The 19,351-nt window shown below is 37.4% G+C and overlaps 1 protein-coding gene across 5 annotated transcripts in view; it reads right to left on the minus strand.

Annotated features, from left to right (window-relative positions):
• Positions 1 to 899: 899 nt before the first annotated feature.
• Positions 900 to 19,351, minus strand: part of NRF1 (nuclear respiratory factor 1) — a 34,234-nt gene continuing 15,782 nt past the window's right edge. For 4 of the 5 annotated variants that reach the window (XM_072401880.1, XM_072401878.1, XM_072401879.1 and 1 more), the window contains exons 7-12: positions 15,587 to 15,745; positions 15,193 to 15,387; positions 13,965 to 14,066; positions 12,840 to 12,997; positions 11,539 to 11,663; positions 900 to 1,766 (exon numbers count right to left, since the gene is read on the minus strand). In XM_072401880.1, the coding sequence (XP_072257981.1) occupies positions 1,603 to 1,766; positions 11,539 to 11,663; positions 12,840 to 12,997; positions 13,965 to 14,066; positions 15,193 to 15,387; positions 15,587 to 15,745 (903 nt within the window). In that variant the 3' untranslated portion in view covers positions 900 to 1,602. The remainder of the gene's footprint in view (positions 1,767 to 11,538; positions 11,664 to 12,839; positions 12,998 to 13,964; positions 14,067 to 15,192; positions 15,388 to 15,586; positions 15,746 to 19,351) is intronic. The other variant, XM_072401881.1, reaches the window with a different exon arrangement.

The raw sequence follows: 19,351 nt of genomic DNA on the forward strand, positions 1-19,351 counted from the left end.
GCCTGTTCTGGTGACGTTTTACGCTAGATAAGAATATGAAAAATCATTCCAGAGGGCACACAGAGGTTTTGCTTTTGTGCATCCATGAGGCCAAGGCCGATGTACATTTGGTTTTCCGGCAGGAGCAAAGTTGTGGCATGTAGTCATGTAGCTTTTGTTATCAGTTGGAACTTGAAATTCCCAAACAGCATCAACTTAGTTCACATAGAATCCTGTTGTGGAATCACCTTGTGTTCCTTCAATGACTACTAAAAAAAAAAAAAAAAAAGCAAGCAGCGCATTTAAATTGCCAAGGAACAATAATTTTGGCTTTTACTACAGTGAGCATTCAAATCAAGCTATGAGCAAAAATGATTTCTAGTGGTGGCGTGTACGCCCCAGTAATTTGGTTAGTCAATAAATTGCCACCGAAAACAAATACCTCTGTGTCAGCTCCTAAAAAATAAAATCAAAAATAGGAAACCCTGCTACCCTAGCTAGGCAAAGTCAAAATAACTCAATTTCAATATCATTCATTTAAAATTGGAAGAAAGTACAACAATGTCTCAAAAGGCCCTCCATTTGATTCTTAAAACATGTGTATCCAGTGTGTTAAACAATTAACAATTATTGCATAGCAGTATTATAGATGTGTATGATGCCTAAGTACATTCCCAATACAATGACAAACTAAGCTCTGAAAGTTTTAAGTCTACACAATAGGATACTCAAATCAAACATAATGATGTGCGCTATAACAGAAGAGTAGAAAGACATTACTGGACCATTGCCTGAGCCCCACACCTGACAAATTCAGAAGTGGATAAAACATTGACAGTGGTGAGTAAATGTACTAATGTAATAGAATTCAGTGTCCAGCCGTCAACAACATTTTTGCAGAACTAGAATTACTATAGGGAGACAATTATGATTTTTATTAGCATAACAGTATTTTTCCCAAGCTCTGGCAAACAGGTGAGGGCTTTCTGTTGTTATTCAAGCAGTTAGCAAACTATGTATGTATCATAACAAATATTTACTGTTTTTCCTTTTACAGACATTTCACTGTCTTAGTTTATTGAGAAATAACACTATCTTAAAGAACACAGAATGGATATTTTCTAAAATTATAACCAATGTGACTAGGCCTTGATTGTTAAACTTGGTAATGAATGCAGAACAATAAATCTAATGTTTCATCTCAAGAATAACATTTTAGTCCAAAGTAAATTATTAAAACCAGAACAGTCTTTGCTTCCAAGGACATCCGTCATGTTGTCTTATTTTTGATGTAAGATCTCAAATTTCATTAAATTAAACAATATTCTGTTCTCCACAGTGCGCTTTGTGTCCCACTGAGTCCATAAAGGGTTAAAAAGTTGACTAATGCAACCGACCCTTCTTTAATTGAAATAAATAAATCCTTAAAAAGAAAAATAAGACCAGTGTATAGATGAAAACATACTTTGTGATAAAGGCTTGGCAATGAGTCTTGTTCACAGGAGATCCCATCGGTAGCACAGATCTCCAAGCAACATAGGATGCCTATAGACACTCCTGCTCACAACACTGGGGAGATGAGCAGGAGAGGAATTCACATCAAACATTTCCCTTTTGTAACAGTCATTGCTCCAAAGTAACCACTTCCACTGCTTGCCCATCCACTGTGACCGTTGAGTCAGATATCCTTGCAGTGACAGGAGCCATGGCGACTTGGACGGGTCCGTTACCCTGCGTCAGGCTGGTCACCACCGTCTGATACATACTGACAGGGATTTGGACTAGACCTGGAAACAACCAGAAAAATGTCACCAATTGTAAAACAAGTAAAAAAACACACACAAAAAAAAAGAAATATCATTAAAAGTTATACAACAACGTGATTACATGAACCTCCCAATTGCTGCTATGAGGAGAAACACATTTTACTAACAAAAAAACAAATTTTACACTGGGTTTGTGGCGCAAATCTTTCTCATGAAAGAAACAGCACGGAGCACTGCGCAAGTTCACTGAAACTGTGTGCAGGAAATGGTTCCCGATCACTCCCATTTTAATGGAATAGGAGTGCAGATGAGCCTGCACTGCAAAACTGTGGTCATCCACAGCATATATATATATTATTTAATTTTTGTGCGGAATTGACATAATATCCAAAAGAACACAGCATAAAACATTGGTTTTCCTATAGATACATAACTGTGCCTAGTAAGATGAACATAACATCAAAGTCAGAATCCTAAACAGTACAAGGTACATGTAAATACAGCTATAATGGAGCTGGGGGGTCATTGAACCACAGTATATTAATGGTAAGTATGGTAAAAGATTGGGTGGTTGCTATATACTCAGCAGACCCCATCCTCTCGGATAGTACACTGGCCAATAGGAGTAGGCCTGCAGTGTACAAATCTACAATTCATTATGTACCATTATTACTATTCATAAAATAATGGCAGTCATCATTTTAATGGACTAGTATACCTGTGCAGACCCACTGCCAATTGTGGGCTGGACTATGCCTCCAAACACTCTGCACACATATTAAACATGAGCTGTTCTCTATTTTATATATATTCTATACTACAGACAAAGGACAATTTTCAGCCCATAGGAGTTCTGTAGTTTAATTTACAGTCCTTCAGACAGCAAATGAATGGTGACTATGGTACACAGTGGACGATGGCTATGTACACTGCATACGGTATTGACACTGTAGACATATCAGTCACTGATAATGTGATTTATATCCACACACTGATATATGTTAATCACCAATAGAATTTGTTTACTAGTTTTTTCCTCTATAGAGTCTGACAAGCTGGTTCATTGAAGAACTTGAAGTAGCAAAGGGTAAAATGATGGCTACACTTTAATCTCAGGAAAAGAGATTATCTAACAAGCTTTAATTCATTTTATATTGTTCATGCATAAACATTAAAAGACACCCTAACAGGTTGTCTAATACTATATTTCTTCTTCTCTAACCTTTTCCTAATAGAAAATAAGGTACAGTACAATGTCATGAGTAATAGCTTTTATAGAGTGAAAAGCATTCTGAAATAAGAGGATACCTCAGAATAAAGATGAATATTATGTACAGCATAGATTCATGCAGTACCTTATGATATTGATGACATTGGGGGCAAGATTCAGCGTGTGTTTAAGAGACGTGACTGTCTTTTAATAAAACTGAAAGGGTCTTAATCCCTCACATTGGATTATGGACATGTGCAGACTAGATTAGCCTAATCAAAGCCCCATGCCTGACCAGATGCTGTGTCGGGACAATCAGAAACCTGATTAATACTTGTCAAGGGCTTAATCACTGTCTGTCCACTGAGCTCTAAGACAAGACATTACTGCTCTGTAAACTGCTCCACTGTAGGAATGTGCAAAATGTTTCTTAAAAACAAGATCTTAAAAAGGGCTCTCCTAGTTTGGAGCACATACTGGCAGACTGAATAACAACGAAGCAGCATAAGGCACGATACATTCATATACACGTCTGTTGTGATTGTTTTGGTGATGGAAACCTGGGCTAAATTGCTAGAAAACTGGCGCGTGTATGGCAGATCGCTGACCTAGCAACACAACCACAAAAATAAGCATCACATGACATTTATGGGGTCAGCAGCAAAATAAGGTCCTTGAAACCAAATACACTTATGCTGGGTCACTCATTCACCTGTACAAGCAGTTCAAACATACAAAAACAGTATTTTCCACAAAACTTTTATTATTCAGTTCAGTGGGAAGAAGCTGTAGGCGGGTGGTCTTTATTGTGACCAATTTTTCAATAACAGCTGGGTGGTTACTGAAAAGTGCTTACTGAAAAGTGCCAGGTGGTGCACCCGGCTGGGGAGAACACTGAAAAAAAATATAAAATAACAGATAATTGAACATTTTTATTAAAATAGAACTAGTAGGTTAAAAAATAAATACGTTTAAAATAAAAATGTCCTGCAGAACTTTTGTGTGTATCTGAACTATCAGTTTTTTTCTTAGTTCCCTGGAAAGGCTCCCAAACAAATGTTCATCTTGTCCAAGAGGTTCACCTAATGCAGCTTCCTGTGATAGTTCTGGAATTGTTGAATGTTCTAAATATAGAGCAAACTTGCCACCATCATGTAAGGCTGTTCCTGCTCTCCCTATAGTGAAATAAAGTCTTGCAGGGACGTGGTGTTGCAACTGTAGATGCCATTCAGAACCTGGTCACACCTATGTTGTCAATACAATGTCGTCAAGTTTAAAGCTGAACCTTGAACAAACAGCCTTATACACAGATAAAATGTATACATAAGGAAAAGATGTGAATTTCTGTGAATGACACAGCTCCGCCCCACAGCATAACATTTTATGGTCCTGGGGTCCTGTTTTTCTTTGCTTTGCTGCAAATAAAACAGAAAGGTGCCTCCTACAGCCTGACTATACGGTAAAAGGATAAGTGGCACAACCAACTGGCTCCGTGTCCTACTTCTCTCCATGTCTGAGTTTCACTGTGTAGGGATTGCAAAAAACTGGTGCAAAGTTAAATTTAGGTACTTATAAAAAAAAATACATGGTTACAATAATATGCGTGTGTGTTTTTTTCCAGCTGCCTTTTTTTTCCAGCTGCCTGCAGCTATTACATGTGCTTTTGAGCGATTTACAAGGAAAAGGGAGAAAAAATTAAAACCCTACTGCACAACCTGGGCAAGGTTCCATTTGTTGTAACAACTGATCAGAAACCATTAGACACAACCCTCCTACTACCAGCTACAACCCAGCAAGGCACCGTGTTACAATATTCTGCATAAAAAGCACTGCCTGAGACAGGTCTGCAGTGCGGAACAATAGGCTTGATTCATCCCGCTATGTTCCTGCACAGCTGTTTGCTGGCTCTGGATTACTGCAGTCACATGAGCTGCTTTACAGCACAGCAAGCTGTCAGGGGCTGGGAAGGTCATGGGGAGGAGAGGGGAATCAGGACAGAGGCTCCATCCACTCCGCACTGCGGTATCCAGGGAGGAGGACAGGCAGAGCACGGCCTTGCTACACACCCAATACAAAAGACCGCAAGCTATGCTGCAAAAATACAACCCTTATAGGCGGATTAACCTATTGCACACTGCACAGTCTTTACAGCTGTATCTTTTTATGCTAAAACTTATTGCATAACTGTACTCCTAAATAATCTAAAACAAAACTTTCCTATTCTCACTACAGAATAAATATCATCTCAGAAAGTCATATATGGGGGTAGAGGACAAAGACGTGTTAGGTAATGGGCAGCATTCTGCAAAAATAACATTTCACAACTATCTGTATTCACAATGGAAACTAAAGAAAATAATTTTCCAGTAAATATGATGAATTTAGTAGAAATACCAGAGACACCAGATTCCACAGAAGAGTCACCAATCCACTATACAGAAACTATACGCCCATATTGGAATTTTAAATATATAGCTGACCATTGATTCATGTATGTAAGCATTTTTATTATGTTTCAATTCACTGAAAATGATAGGGAAAAAAGGAACTGTTTTGCTAGGCTTTTCCAGCCACCTGCACAGACATTTCCAAACACCTGAAAAGGCCCAGCAGCGATAGTCTGTTCCAGCTACCGGGCACCTCGTGTTGGAAATAAGGGGTGGTTTACACCGTAATAAAATACCACCAGCCTGAACATGTCCCGATAGCTGGAATATTCTTTACCTGGCCAGAAAGAACTCTTTTACCATAAGGTAAGGGAGCAGTCTTCTGGGATCATTGCCAACTTCCTTTCCATATCATATTACTTTTCTTCTGTGATTGCTGCTATCTATTAATTGCTAACACACGTATGATGTCCCCATGTCTGGGGAAGGGGATTGTCTATTATACAGTGTTTTCTGCAGAATCCTGTTGTCTATACAGACTAAGTTGTCTTATTTTCCTAACAGCTTATTTAGTGTCTACTAGAAATTTAAACTAATCACCCATCCCCTGGCAAATTGGGTGAGGGATTTAAAGCCTCATTCTGCTAATTCCCTGTAAAATCTATTGATAAGCATTCTTGTGCCTCTAGTTCACAGTACGCTAATTTGAGGCACATGATTAGTCCAGTACCATATCTTTAGAAGTAATGGGGTAATACAAAGAACACTGACAGCTGGTAATATGAAATCCCAAGAGACCTATGAAGGTGTAGGTTTCAATGCCACCTGTCAAGAGGGTCGCCTGAGGAGTTTAGAAGGGCATCACACAAAGACATAAAAATCAAATCCTTAAAGAACATTAGAAAAAATATTTAGTACTAGCAAGTATTCTACTAAACAATGAATACAGTCATAAGAAAAAGACACCGTTTTACAATTTTAAGGTTTTGCACACTAAGACATAAAAATATATCTGGTTCTTAGCAAGTGTTAAAAATTGGATAAATACAACCTCACATGAACACATATCAAAGTCCAGTTAAAAATTAGAAGTAGTGTGTAAAAAATTAAGTAAACCCTCACCACTTTCCTAGGAATTAGGATGCTAGGTAGCAGCCAGGTGCTGCCTATCAAAAGCAAGTGTGACCACTTCCAATAAAGCAGAAATGTTGTCAGTTTGCTAGAATAGAGCATTCAAGTGTATGTTAACATTAGGTCAAGGTGGAAAGACATCAGCAGTAATCTTAGAGAATTGGCACCTCATACCAACTGTAAAGCAAGGTGATAGTGAAGGGCCGATGATTTTGACTTGTTTTGCATCCACAACCTGACCACTGTGCAATCCATAAAGAGGAACTTTTTGGATTGCACAGGGCTGTCGATCAGTTTGGAGGTGTCTTCTATCGGGTTCCGCCATCCGTCTTCGTGCCGGCGCTCTGGGCACTGCTATTTTTTCCTCTTACGGGTTCTTCCACCTACATCAGATCGGTTGATGTAGGTTGAAAAAAAAAATTGCAGATCTCACTGTGCATGCGTGAGATCGGCAATACCCCCACCCCCCTTTTTTTACGAAAAGGTTCTTTCTGCGCATGCTCGAAATGCTCGAGCATGCGCAGAAGGAGCACCCAAGAGCCTCCTGAGATGCATGACGTAGATGACGTAGGCTTTGCGCTCCCATTCATTCCCAATCACCTAGGCGATTTAGAATTAGGGGGTGGTGCTGCATCATTTTTTAGGGTGTTGCACTGGAAAAAAAAAACAAACACACAGAATTTTTACTTTACATAAAAGGGTAATGTAAAGAGAAAATTGTGAGTTTAGGTACGCTTTAGGTCGACCATAACTTCCTCTGTATAACAAAGTGTATGATCAAATGTGAGGCAATCTGAACGAGAGCTAAAGCTAGGCTGCAATTGGCCCATGCAACAAGACAATAATCTCAATCCCAGCAGCAAATCTATACCAGAATAATTGGAAAAGAATCAAGGTGTTGCAATAGCAAGTCAAAGCCTAGACCTCAAGCCAATTAAAATGCTGTGTCCTTAATGAAGCAGTGTTTGAATAAATGTCTGCAAAACCACAAGGAACTGAACTAATGTTGTAATAAACAGAGGGGGGCCAAAGTTTATCCACAAAATAATGGGAGAGACTGATAAAGTCATGCAGAAAACAATTACTTTTTTGTTATCGCTAGTAAAAGTACTTTTAACAAGCTATTAAATCATAGGGTGTACTAAATTTTCTACACATGGCTTCTCCATTTTTGTTGAATAAATACATGACACAGTGGGATCAATTGTGTGTTGTTTTACACCTGAAGTTATATTTAAATCATTCTAAGCACCAGAAAATGTATTTTATGTCGGGATATAAATAACCTTACCAGTGAAGGAGGGTGTACTTTCTTGTCTCATCACTGTACCAAAAGACCACATGAATAAAGCACTAACTATACCATAAAAAATGCACACTTTGCAAACCATATTACAAAATAAACCATTAATTAGGTATCATCTCTGCTCAATAAATGACACAAAGGCCCTGATTTTTTTAAAGTTCCCCAAGGCTGGAGGGAATACACTCATCAGTGAAGCTGGGTAATCCAGCACACCTGTAATAGATTTCCTAAAAGTCAAGCTATTTGTTAGCAAATGTTTTCAAACCAGATCCATTTCAGGTTTGCTGGATCACCCAGCTTCACCAGGCTTCAGCATTTAACAAAGAATGGAAATGTTCTGGCTCCGCAAGACTACAATAACTATTGCATGCACCTGCACTTCAGCAGTATTACTAGCAGAGATATTCTCCTGAGTGTACAGTTCTCCTGAATGCCAGTGGACCTGCCGTATTCTCTGCTGTCATTTTTGAAAAATAAACCATCCAATAAGGATCTGGAAATGAGCTCTCTTTTTTGCTGAGCTTTTGGAGACCGCACTTTATTGATCAGCTTGTGCTCCGGGGCACAGCAGCTGGAGCAGTATATCTTTGCTTGACTTCCTGTTTGACATTAGCCTAATGCTAAATTCCAATACCAACATCAAATGACAACATTCAATTTAGAGCCCAATTAAGCCCGGTATAAAACAAGCCATATTCTAATAGACATAACATTGATAAGTAAATACAAACACGAGTAAAGAGACAAAGTGGAAGACAATCTGTTCTATGGATCAAATGTGCTTTCACATTGAACTACAACCATTTCCTCTCTACTCCAAATTCAGCTATAAGGAGGGGCAATATTAAGTATGAAGAATATTAGATGCTAATATACATTTCCCATCATCCCCGTATTACAGTGGAAGCCATGTGTCTACATTAGGAGGCAGGAATTGTAGTCACAGGAGAAAGGTAGTGAGAGATTGTGGAACCTCAACAAAAGATTTAAAAAAAGAATGAGAAGTCCCGGCTAGAGAAGCTGCACAATGGAATTTAAACCATTTGACGTGATGACGTGATTTGACGTGATGACACTTTTGTCCCCATTGATTTTGGGCTTAGTTGGGTCTAACATCTAACTCTATCCATAGAAAGGTAAATACAGGTTCTTTTGCCTGGAGACAATTTTTGAGACTCAGATACAAAACACCAGTGTACATGTATTTGAAAATGTAAACTGCATGTAAATATGTTTCATCCATAAAATGGGTGGTTAAGTTACCTTATGCCGTCATAAATAAATCTAAAGGTCCTTTTGAGCCACACCTATGACAGCCTTGTGCTAAAGCTTCATAGCCCCAAATACGTGCCTTGTAATATGCTGTCTTTATTCTGGACCTTGTTTCCATTTTATTGTGGCATCACACACAGACAGCAGAGTGCTGTGCACTGATCTGCTTTGTGAACTATATTTAGTGTGGGTTGATGGGCAGAGAAGGACAAATCATTAGCAGAGCTGATCTAGTTCTTTGTTAGACACAACACAGCAGTGTAACAAACATTCATGCAATTAGTTTTGACATAATGCTTTTATCTTTATGACAGTAGATACTTTTACTAGTGCTTTTGGTTTGGTTACTGATCCCAGTATTAATGACACCGGTTAACAAGCATTAACGTTTAAATTTCACACTTAAGATGAAGAGTAAAGAAGTTCTCAATACTCTGAACTTGGCTTAATAAACTTATGGTTATCGCAACTTCCTGTCTGCAGAAATATTGGATTCATTTGCCAAAATAGGCATGTGATGTGGTGAAAATAACACTCTCCGCTATGCCAGCAATTCTTTTTTAGTTTTAGCTTTAGAGATTTTTTTTTTAACTAAACTGTTCCTATGCCACCCATTTATCTCTTTAGAACGCAACAGAAAGCAATTCCTTTAAAAATGTATTTTATCAAACTGATAGATCCTGGTGCCAAGAGAAGTAGCTTTGTCCTTAGGATTTAATATAGTATTGGGTTAAGCCAAGGGTCAGGAGTTAAATTTAGGTTTCGTGGTTTGAGTTTTACGATGCAGTTGGACCTTGGTCATCTTAATGAAATGTTGCTCTGCAGCAGATCTCCCAAGGAGGATCCTCGCCCACATGTCTGGACATTGTCCTGCAACTACTAGGGATCAGCAGTAGAAACCATAGCAGTTAGGAACCCCCTTTTGAATACATCTGAGGAGTTGAAAAGGATTGGAAGAACTGGGGGCTCTGCTACAGAGGGATAATTTAGCAAAGTGGCTGACTGACTGAAAGGGAAGTATAAACCTTTACAGGGTGGGGTTATTGGCATTCTAATCACCTCCTTACAGGGCCACTGTAAGAGGTCAGGTTTAAGTTCAAATAGACCTATAGTCATAATAAGAAAAATAATGTAATGCAGCCTGGTAAGTAAATTAATGGTATTCTATTAGTTTGCATCTATTTTCACAAGCAATGCTTTAAAAGTACCCGTTGATACTCCCAGAAAAACTTTGCTCCTCTGCTCACTTTTGATGAGTAAAATAAAAGCTATCAAAATTTATAGCTTCAGCACAGCAATCCTTGTGTCTTCTTAGATTATTCACTGCTGAATAATATTTCCCTAGCTTTTCAGTTAGTGGCCTGCCATGCTTGGTCATGCAGATGTTCATTGGCTGTAGTTTATGCAGCATCTTTTATGTACAATGACATAAAAAAACCTTGCTGATCCATATTGCAGAAGGGTTTACTGAAATGACCTTAAATACCAATAAGTACTTTTTTTTGGAGTTCAATATACGTTTAAAGAGAAGCTAATTTCTGCAAACGCTTCGCTATTTTTCAGGAGGGATTCAGGACAATTGTCTTTTCACGAATTTCAAGTATAAATTTGGGTGGATATTGCATAAAGTGCTGGCCTTTTCTTTTAATAGCATTTGGAGATTTCACAATTGGCAAAGCACCTTGAATGGTCTGTGCAGGTCACACATGCACCCAAGTATGTAAAGGTTCAAAGTGGGATTAGAAACCCAAATATTTACATATATTCTTTTCTACAATGTCCATCTATAGAACTATTAAACTGTTAAAAATAATTGAATAATCAAATAACATAAAAAGCCATAATAAAGGCATAATAAAGCACTGTTAATGTAACTTGTGTGATGTAGTAATTAACAAGGGGTTTATATATTATGCAGTGAATAACCATTCTATTCACATAAACTTACAATGGGTTGTTATATATCAAATTATTGCAATACAATACAGAGGTATTATCAATGAGTTAGGAGTTTCTTAACACTGATTACATTGTTATGCAAACTAATTTACCAAATTAATGTCTTTTTCCCCAGACTAAAGTCTGACAGATTTCCAATCAAGGTATACAAATGTAGAAGTCATATTCGACTTCCCATCTAACTTACAAAGCTCATTGTCTATAATGACATAAGGGTTTATTTTACAGAATTATTGTGGCAAGTCCTGGGGACAATATTTCATATGTGTACGCTGCTGTGAGAAATGTTTTTTTTTTTTTACCAAATGATTACTCACAGAGTAAAGAACTAAACACTGTGGATAAGGATGATAAAAGTAACAGACTGGATGAGGTGTGGTTCCAGAAGTGCGCTGATGCCCATAAAACCGCAGTGTAATAAAGCTTAAAAACTTTTTACTTGAATTTATCTAATAAAAGAAGGACATCCTATATAATATTTTATATGATATAGCAGTAATAAAAGGCTGCAGAACAGCTTGCTCTTACCATTGGCATCTTGGACTCCAGTTAAAGCTCCTACAGCTGCAGCAGTTTCTCCTGACAAAACGATCTGCCCTCCTCCCTGTAGTGTGGCTTCTGCTAGGGTGGCTACAGCATGAGCGGCTGCTTCACTATAGTAAACCAAATGAATGATAATAATAATTTAAAAAAAAAGCACATATCAGGCAGGAAACATGCCTGATATGCCTTTTATAGCAAAATTACCTATAATGTTGCTTTTTGTTTAAAAAAAAAAAGTATCAACCTCACACAGCGTGGTACTTAGGGGTAAAAAAAAAATATCATAAATTATCACACGAATGCAGTCAATGTGTAGCTCAATGATCTATTTTTCTAGGCAGATCAGGAGGAGGATTTTCATGCACTCACAATACACAGGCCAGGTATAAAAAACTACACACTATTGGTACATGCGGGCAGCTATTTTAGTATAAATGTTTGCAAAAACATTCACCTATTGTCAAGCATTACAGACCAGAAAGGGCACACACAGCAGGGTAACTGATTTAGTTCCAGAAGTTTTCACAAGGTATCCCCCTGCTTAGTTAGGATCACTGGTTTAATGCCTGGTACATCCCTTGAGCCAACAAGTAAAGAAGGTTGACTAGGAGATCAAAAGGATTTGTTTTCTTTTAATTTAACTGCCACATAAGTTCAGTAAATTAGTTTATGTGTTCTCATATTAGTGGAACACAATGCAGTAACTAGGGATCTTCTAGTCAATCAGTTTATTTTGTCAACATATGACATTTTTAGGTAACTTCATCAATACTGTCTCATCATTACTGTCAAGTATGAACATTGCTTTATTGGACATTAGTAAATGTTTATGATAGTATCCCCTGTTCACTGCATGAACACAAAAAGTGAAAAATGAAAAGTTATAATTCAGAATTTGTGTGTCCATCTTATTCTAAATTAACCAGAATGCAGAACAGTCCAGTGTCAAATTACACTGCATGCCATGTGGCAACGTTTCTCAAAATGAGTGAAAGAAAAAAAATGTTCTTAAAACATTTTGGTCTGGATTTGACTTTAGAATTTGCTACTTCTATTTCAGAGAAAATGGTTGCTTTGCATACTAAAGTTATTAATGCATTTTCAGAGGCAGTCAGAAATGTACAGTTAACTTTATCTACAGCACCCTCTAGTGTCAAAGATTGAAAGAGGTGCAAAAACCAATATCTAAAACTGGAACTGTAAACAAAATAAAAAGTTACCATTCTTATATTCTGACATTTACAAATAGAAGGTACGCATTAGTTGAGGAACATCAATATTGTTACCTGTTTAGTGCCATAGTAACTGTAGCACCTGGTGCCATATCATGCGATGCTGCAACAGCTGCTTCTGCTAAGGAAGCTACAGCCTGGGTGGCTTCAGATGCTTGTGTTGTCTGAATGGTCATCTCTCCGCCTTGAAGTGTGGCCCAGTTTTGTTCTACCTGGCAAAACAAGTATTGAATAATTGACTCCACCATACATCTACCATTTTGTATTAGACATTATCAACACTATTGCATACATTTGTAACAAAATCACAAAAATCTCCCTTAGGTGCTCATTTTAGGTACAGAAAATTATAAGGTTGTAAAAGATGTATTTTCATTGCTCATATACACACTTTCTGGGCAAAAAATGTTCCCAGGCCTATAGGGGCAGTGCGGGGATCTGGGGTTGCTTCAGCTGGTCAGGTCTAGGTACAGCAACAATATGTGCCCCTGAATGATGTCGCTGGACTATCTAAAAATATTGAACGATCAGGTTTTTCCACCAATGAATTTTTTTCCTCCTTGATGATTAGACATATTCCAAGTTTACAAATGCCAGAATTCATTGAACTCTAATTGTAAAAGTGGTAGAGGTAGTATGGGACTTACATGAGACTTTAACCCACTGAGAATCTTTGGGATGTGCTGGAAGAGACAGGGGTCCAACTGCATCACCAATACAAGATGTTGGTGAAAAATTAATGCATCTCTGGGTGAAAATAAAGGTTGTGAAATTGCAAAAACTTCTTGAGACAATACCACAGAAAATGTGTGACATATTCAAAGCTAAAGGAGGTTCAACAAAATAAGGAGTGTGCGAGATTATTGTCGGCCATATATATAGCTCTGTTACATTAGAAACATTAGTATTTTGGTTTAGTAGAAATGCACACAAAAAAACACTTCTTTACTTATTACTGTAGGATGTGTCAAGATACAGAGTGGTCCTTAGGCAGGCATTTTACTTTTTGTGCATAAAATAACTATTTCACCCAACATCAGAAGCCTGGAACAGTGTGCATGCAAATAAAAGCATGGCTGCTGAAATTTATGTTTTTTTCACATGATTACTTCTTACTTTACAAAAGAATGTTTCACATGTTTACAAAGACACCTATGTTCTCAGAAATGTATGTCTTACCTCCCCATCACTGACTGTAGAATAATTAACTTGTGCAACAGTTACTGTAGTTGGTAGCTCAGAAGCATCTGCCAATGTAGCAACAGTGGCACCTGTGCCAACCTGAGAGTAATGAACAAGATGGAAACATTATGTAGGTATATGAATAGTATAGGCGCATGTTAAAGTCATATTTTACAGCCATTTAGACGAGACGTGTGCCATGGCACCAATGGGCTTCGGAAATGTGGAATCTAATTCTATACACAGCAGTTATACAACTTGGCCCTCTAGACAGAAACAAATAGGTTTCAGTAATAAAACAATTCTAGCTCGGCAGCAGCATTGGGTACGAGTGTTAATATACACCTTAAAGATTGCATGCTCCACTAGTCTTGTGCTAACAGCATGTGCTAACATCTACTATATAAAAGAGGACTCATTGTTGTCAAGTTGTTAAAGTAAAAGAGCACTAGTTAAGAATTCTGCATAATTCAATGATGTCTGAAACATTCATTTTCAAATTCCCCATTACTTGTGGTTCTTCCTGTCAACCCCGGATGGTGAAATGATGAGGGGGCTGGAGGACTGAACCATCATACACAGCAAGAGACAAGTAATCTCTTAGAATGCTGGATTCATTTATAATTGTAGACAATCATCAGTACGAGCAGCAAGTGAGGGGAGTAGTCCATGTTTTTTTTGCAAGGGGTCAACTTATTTTAAAGTCAGATTTTAGCTAAATTGCTTCAATAACAATTAGTAAACATTCTCATAACAAGCCACATAATATATGCATTATTAGATCATTTGGCCACTGAATCAGCAGTCTAATTTTTCACAAACTAAAAGAGACTTGTGACTGTAGATGCAGTCATACAGTCTATATAAAACGTAGTCTGTGTGTACCCTAATGCTGCACATGTTCTTCTTGTTCTGTATGTGATTGTGAACAGGCATATCTCATTCTCATTCACTCTAAAATCTGTGAACTCCAATCACAGATACCCAAACACAGAACAAAACCTCTACATTTACAACCTTTTGTGCTGTACCTAATGCAATTCTTACTACCAACTTTGGACAGGAAAATATATAATACAATATATTAATATAATAATTAAATATCAGATTTGTTACAATATATTGCTTAACTGAAAAATTAGGAAGTTGATAAAAACAGACAGTCATCATATAAAAATGCATGCTGATACATTTAAACAGATTAGTGTGGACATGGACAACAAACCTGAATAAGGGATACTGTGCCATCTGGGTTGCTTATAGTCTGCACAACAGTCTGTGATGGTACAAGGTGAGCAATGCTATGCGTCGTTGCCACCTGTTGTGTCTGCTGATCCTCAAATGCATATAATAGATCTTCCCTTCCATGCTGCTTGTAACAATTCTTTACTATTGTTCTTAAAGCTTGTGTCCAAGAAACCTGCGAAAGAAGTAACATTTCTGTTATCAATAGTCACCAATTATTAACATTCAGTATCAATAACGAACACAACTGCCTGTGTATATGTAGTATGTACATTATATAATGTGGAATTTAATAGATTAAAAAAAAGCATTTATTAACGAGCCGGTCATGCTGTGAAACCTCAGTATAATTATATATAGCTTAAAAAACGTACCCTCTGTTTTTGTTCTTCAGTGCGGACATCACTGCGAACATTAGCCCATGGTATGTCATCAGGCCACCACACAGGTTTACAGCTTTCTTTGCCCCAGCCTGGTTTACCCCGACCTGTTGAGTATTTCAGCATCTCTGGGATGAATGCACGCAACTGGGCCTGGAAACAAAACGATTGTTGGGGTTGAGATTAGAAGAAGTGCCTAATCTGATGAATCATAATTACTCTTTAAATGGGATGAAAACGTAAACTTTACTATTATTAATAATAAACAGGATTTATATAGTGCCAACATATTAAGCAGCTATGTACATTAAATAGGGGATGCAAATGACAGACAGATACAGACAGTGACACAGGAAGAGAGGACCCTGCCCAGAGGAGCTTACAATCGAAGAGAACTGGATTGTTTTCAGTTTACTACAGCACTGTGCATAATCAATTGCCATTTTTTCCATAATTTTTGCTCATCTTTGGTTGCATCTCTGATGGTAATCACTTGCGGCCACTCATACATGCAAGATTTCTATAGTTTGCTGCATAACATTTCAGTGCAGATTGAAGGTACACAACTGAGAGAAAGGACTGAGTGCTGTTACTCTATGGTGGAAAAAGCTTGAATAAGAACTTTCATGTCAGGATCACCTGGTATTACCTAAATTCACAGGTTTGAAAATACAGTATAATAAATTCCTCTAGTAGGGGGCTGAATTTGTCTTGACAGATCACTAAACACAGACTGTTGCCTTTACGCAAAGAACAGTGTTATTTACCTATTGCCCTGTTGCAGGAAAACACAACCTCATGCTGAATTCAAATAAAACTATTTTTCTGTGGCCCCAATTCATCAACCATTCTTAAAAAGCATATATAATTTGATTTCATACAACACAATAACGCAAATAAAATCAGTATCATACACATTGGATTCCCAAACATCTTTTAGCACCATGCACCCATAAAAAATATTATTTATGTAATGTATGTTATTTATGTATCTTGTATGAAGATTTTTAAAACTCATGCCATTATGTTTTAATTTCTCTTTACCCCACCACTTGGCACGTGACAGAACTCGTTTGCTGGCTTAACACCTTTCCCGCATGCCAGCAATAGGTAAAGCATCAGCCTAGTTTTGTTTCTTAGATGCACTTAGCCTGCTATTTTATTTCAGCAGCTTTGACATCTCAAGTTATTACATCCAATTATTAATTTTAAAAACTTAATACAAATATAGGTATGTTAACATTCACCAGCACCTTTAAAGATTCCATGTGATACACCAGCCTGCCATATGCACACTATTCCCTAGTTCTGGCTGGTGTAACCTTGCTCCCTAGAGTACCCGGGAAAATGCAAGACTGTAGCAAGATTGCACAGCAGCATCTGGTAAGCAGCATATTTTTTTTATTTTTTTGTGCAATGTGTTTATTTATATATATATATATATATATATATATATATATATATATATATATATATATATATATATATATATATATATCTGTATGCATGGTAGTTTTTTTTTTCACCTGCATGTATGAATGTATGTTTGTATGTATGTATGTTTGGTGGGCAACAAACAATAACTCACTTAGATTAACTCAGGACAACATACTTTCTTGTAGCATGTAACACTCCAAGTATAACAAGTGTGATTTTCAATTACTAAATTAACATGGCAAGGGCAGGAGAAGCCGGATTGTTAGTTATCATGGCCACCAAAGCTGAGCTACACATGCACACCTCAGTTTTTTGATAATTCCACAGGCCAATCAGACACGTGTGAAGGATTATTGCAGATTGGGTATCACCTGTCCCTTTCTGCAATAATGACCTGCCTGGGTGAACATTTTTAAAAGTAGAACCTAAGGTTTGGAACTACACAAGTTACATTTGTTTTATAGTTACAAGGTAAATAAGAAACATGTTGCCTAACTGATAAGCTTTAATAGTACGAGCTACCTGATTCAGTGTAGTTGTGATGTACTAAAAGATTACACACATTCTAAGGCCATGTAACACACAAGCTACAGAAGCTCAGAAAACCTGAACTTCAGGTAGTGATGCAATGAGAACAACCAGCATCTCAAAAACATTCATCTTAATTTACAGTATAATCACCTCCTACCCACATATAGTTCATGAATGTTTCCCTGCAGTATGCCCTTTACATGAATGCTCCTAATCTCAGCTGTCACAAGCAGGTCAGGTATAGCAGGTCAACTATATAGATCACTGGCAGGGTTAACTGAGGAAAAAAGTGGCCTCCAACCCCAAGATGAACACTGCGACCTTAAGACTGCACTGCCTTCAGTAACTTGAGTTAAAGGTAAGTAAAAATAAATATTTTGTGGAGCATTTATCAGTCTTTGATGAAAAATATACAGCTGAGTTTTTTTCCATTAAATCTGTGGATAACAAAAAAAGTTCTACATGTCCTTAAAGATTAAAAAAAAACATTACAAGTAAATACTCAGAGTAATTGTCAGACTAAATGATGTTTGTGAATGCTGGTAAGTTTGGATGTTGTTTGATAAGTTTGATGTTGCATGCAGAACCATGCTGGTAGGAGTGTATGTGTATGTATATAATGCACATTATGTACATATTTTACTCTTCCAGCTAATAAAGAGTTAAAAGGATGCCCTCATTGATACCACCACACTAGGATTGTGAAGTAGTAATTACCAGGCCTGTGCAGTACATAGTCTTCTTGTTAACTACAACCCCTGGAGACATGATCAGAAGCAGTCACACTAAAGCCTGTTCACTTGCAAGAAACTCTCTAATTAATAGAGGAGATGATTTGCACATCAGTATGTAGGTTATTATAAAGTGCACAAACACAAAAATCATTCTACACAAACTGTATAGAACAATATTCACTGACTTCAATCTAAATTGGTCACTCTACAAATTGAGGGAGGGAGAAAATGGCTAAAAGTGCCATGAATGTAAATATTCCTGGTCATATCTGATTAGAGGCTGCACATGTGAAAGGACTGGGAATAAGTGTTTAGGTGTTAACATCGCAAGCGCTCTGCCAGTTTGAAATAAGAAATCAACTGCATAAATATCCAACCTAAGATCATAAACGTACCCCATACATATTACAAAGCAGACACAAAATACCCTCCGTTTTTCTTTTTTCCAGGCACCGCACCTTAAGTCTCTACTTCAGGCTACCAAACACTGGAGTTCCTTCTGCCTGCACTGAGGTCAAAAGAAGTTTTAAGATTCAGTGCATTGCAAAAGAACAAAAATTAGTATTGGGCGACATAAGATAGTCTTTTGAAAAAAGAAGAGAGTTCCTGCCAACCTTGGAGTTTAGGAGTTTTACCTCCCCTTTCTGTTCCACACTTGATATTATAAAATACATTGAAAATGCAAAAGGTGATAAAATCTCAGACACAAAAATCTGTCCTATAAAACTAAACTGTTGTGGAGTAACAACTGCTACGTTACCTGTACATATAATATAAGTGGCTACTTGTTTATAGTAAGCACCTCGTGTATGGTTTGTGTATTTCTGTAAGCAGTAAAACACCAGACATATTCAGTGTTTTCACTCTTTTAAACCCCATAACCCAAGCATACAATTTAAGAAAAACATACCTGGGTGTTATCATGTGAAAGATCTAATGTTTTAAATGTACAAGCATATTGGATTTACAATCTCATAACAGCATCACAGCTTTGCCTCCCTTAAGACGAGGACAGAAAATACAGCAATTAAGCTTGTGTCACCTGAAGCCTACAGCC

The sequence above is a fragment of the Pyxicephalus adspersus genome, chromosome 2 (genome assembly GCF_032062135.1).
Source record: "Pyxicephalus adspersus chromosome 2, UCB_Pads_2.0, whole genome shotgun sequence".
Classification (NCBI taxonomy): domain Eukaryota; kingdom Metazoa; phylum Chordata; class Amphibia; order Anura; family Pyxicephalidae; genus Pyxicephalus; species Pyxicephalus adspersus.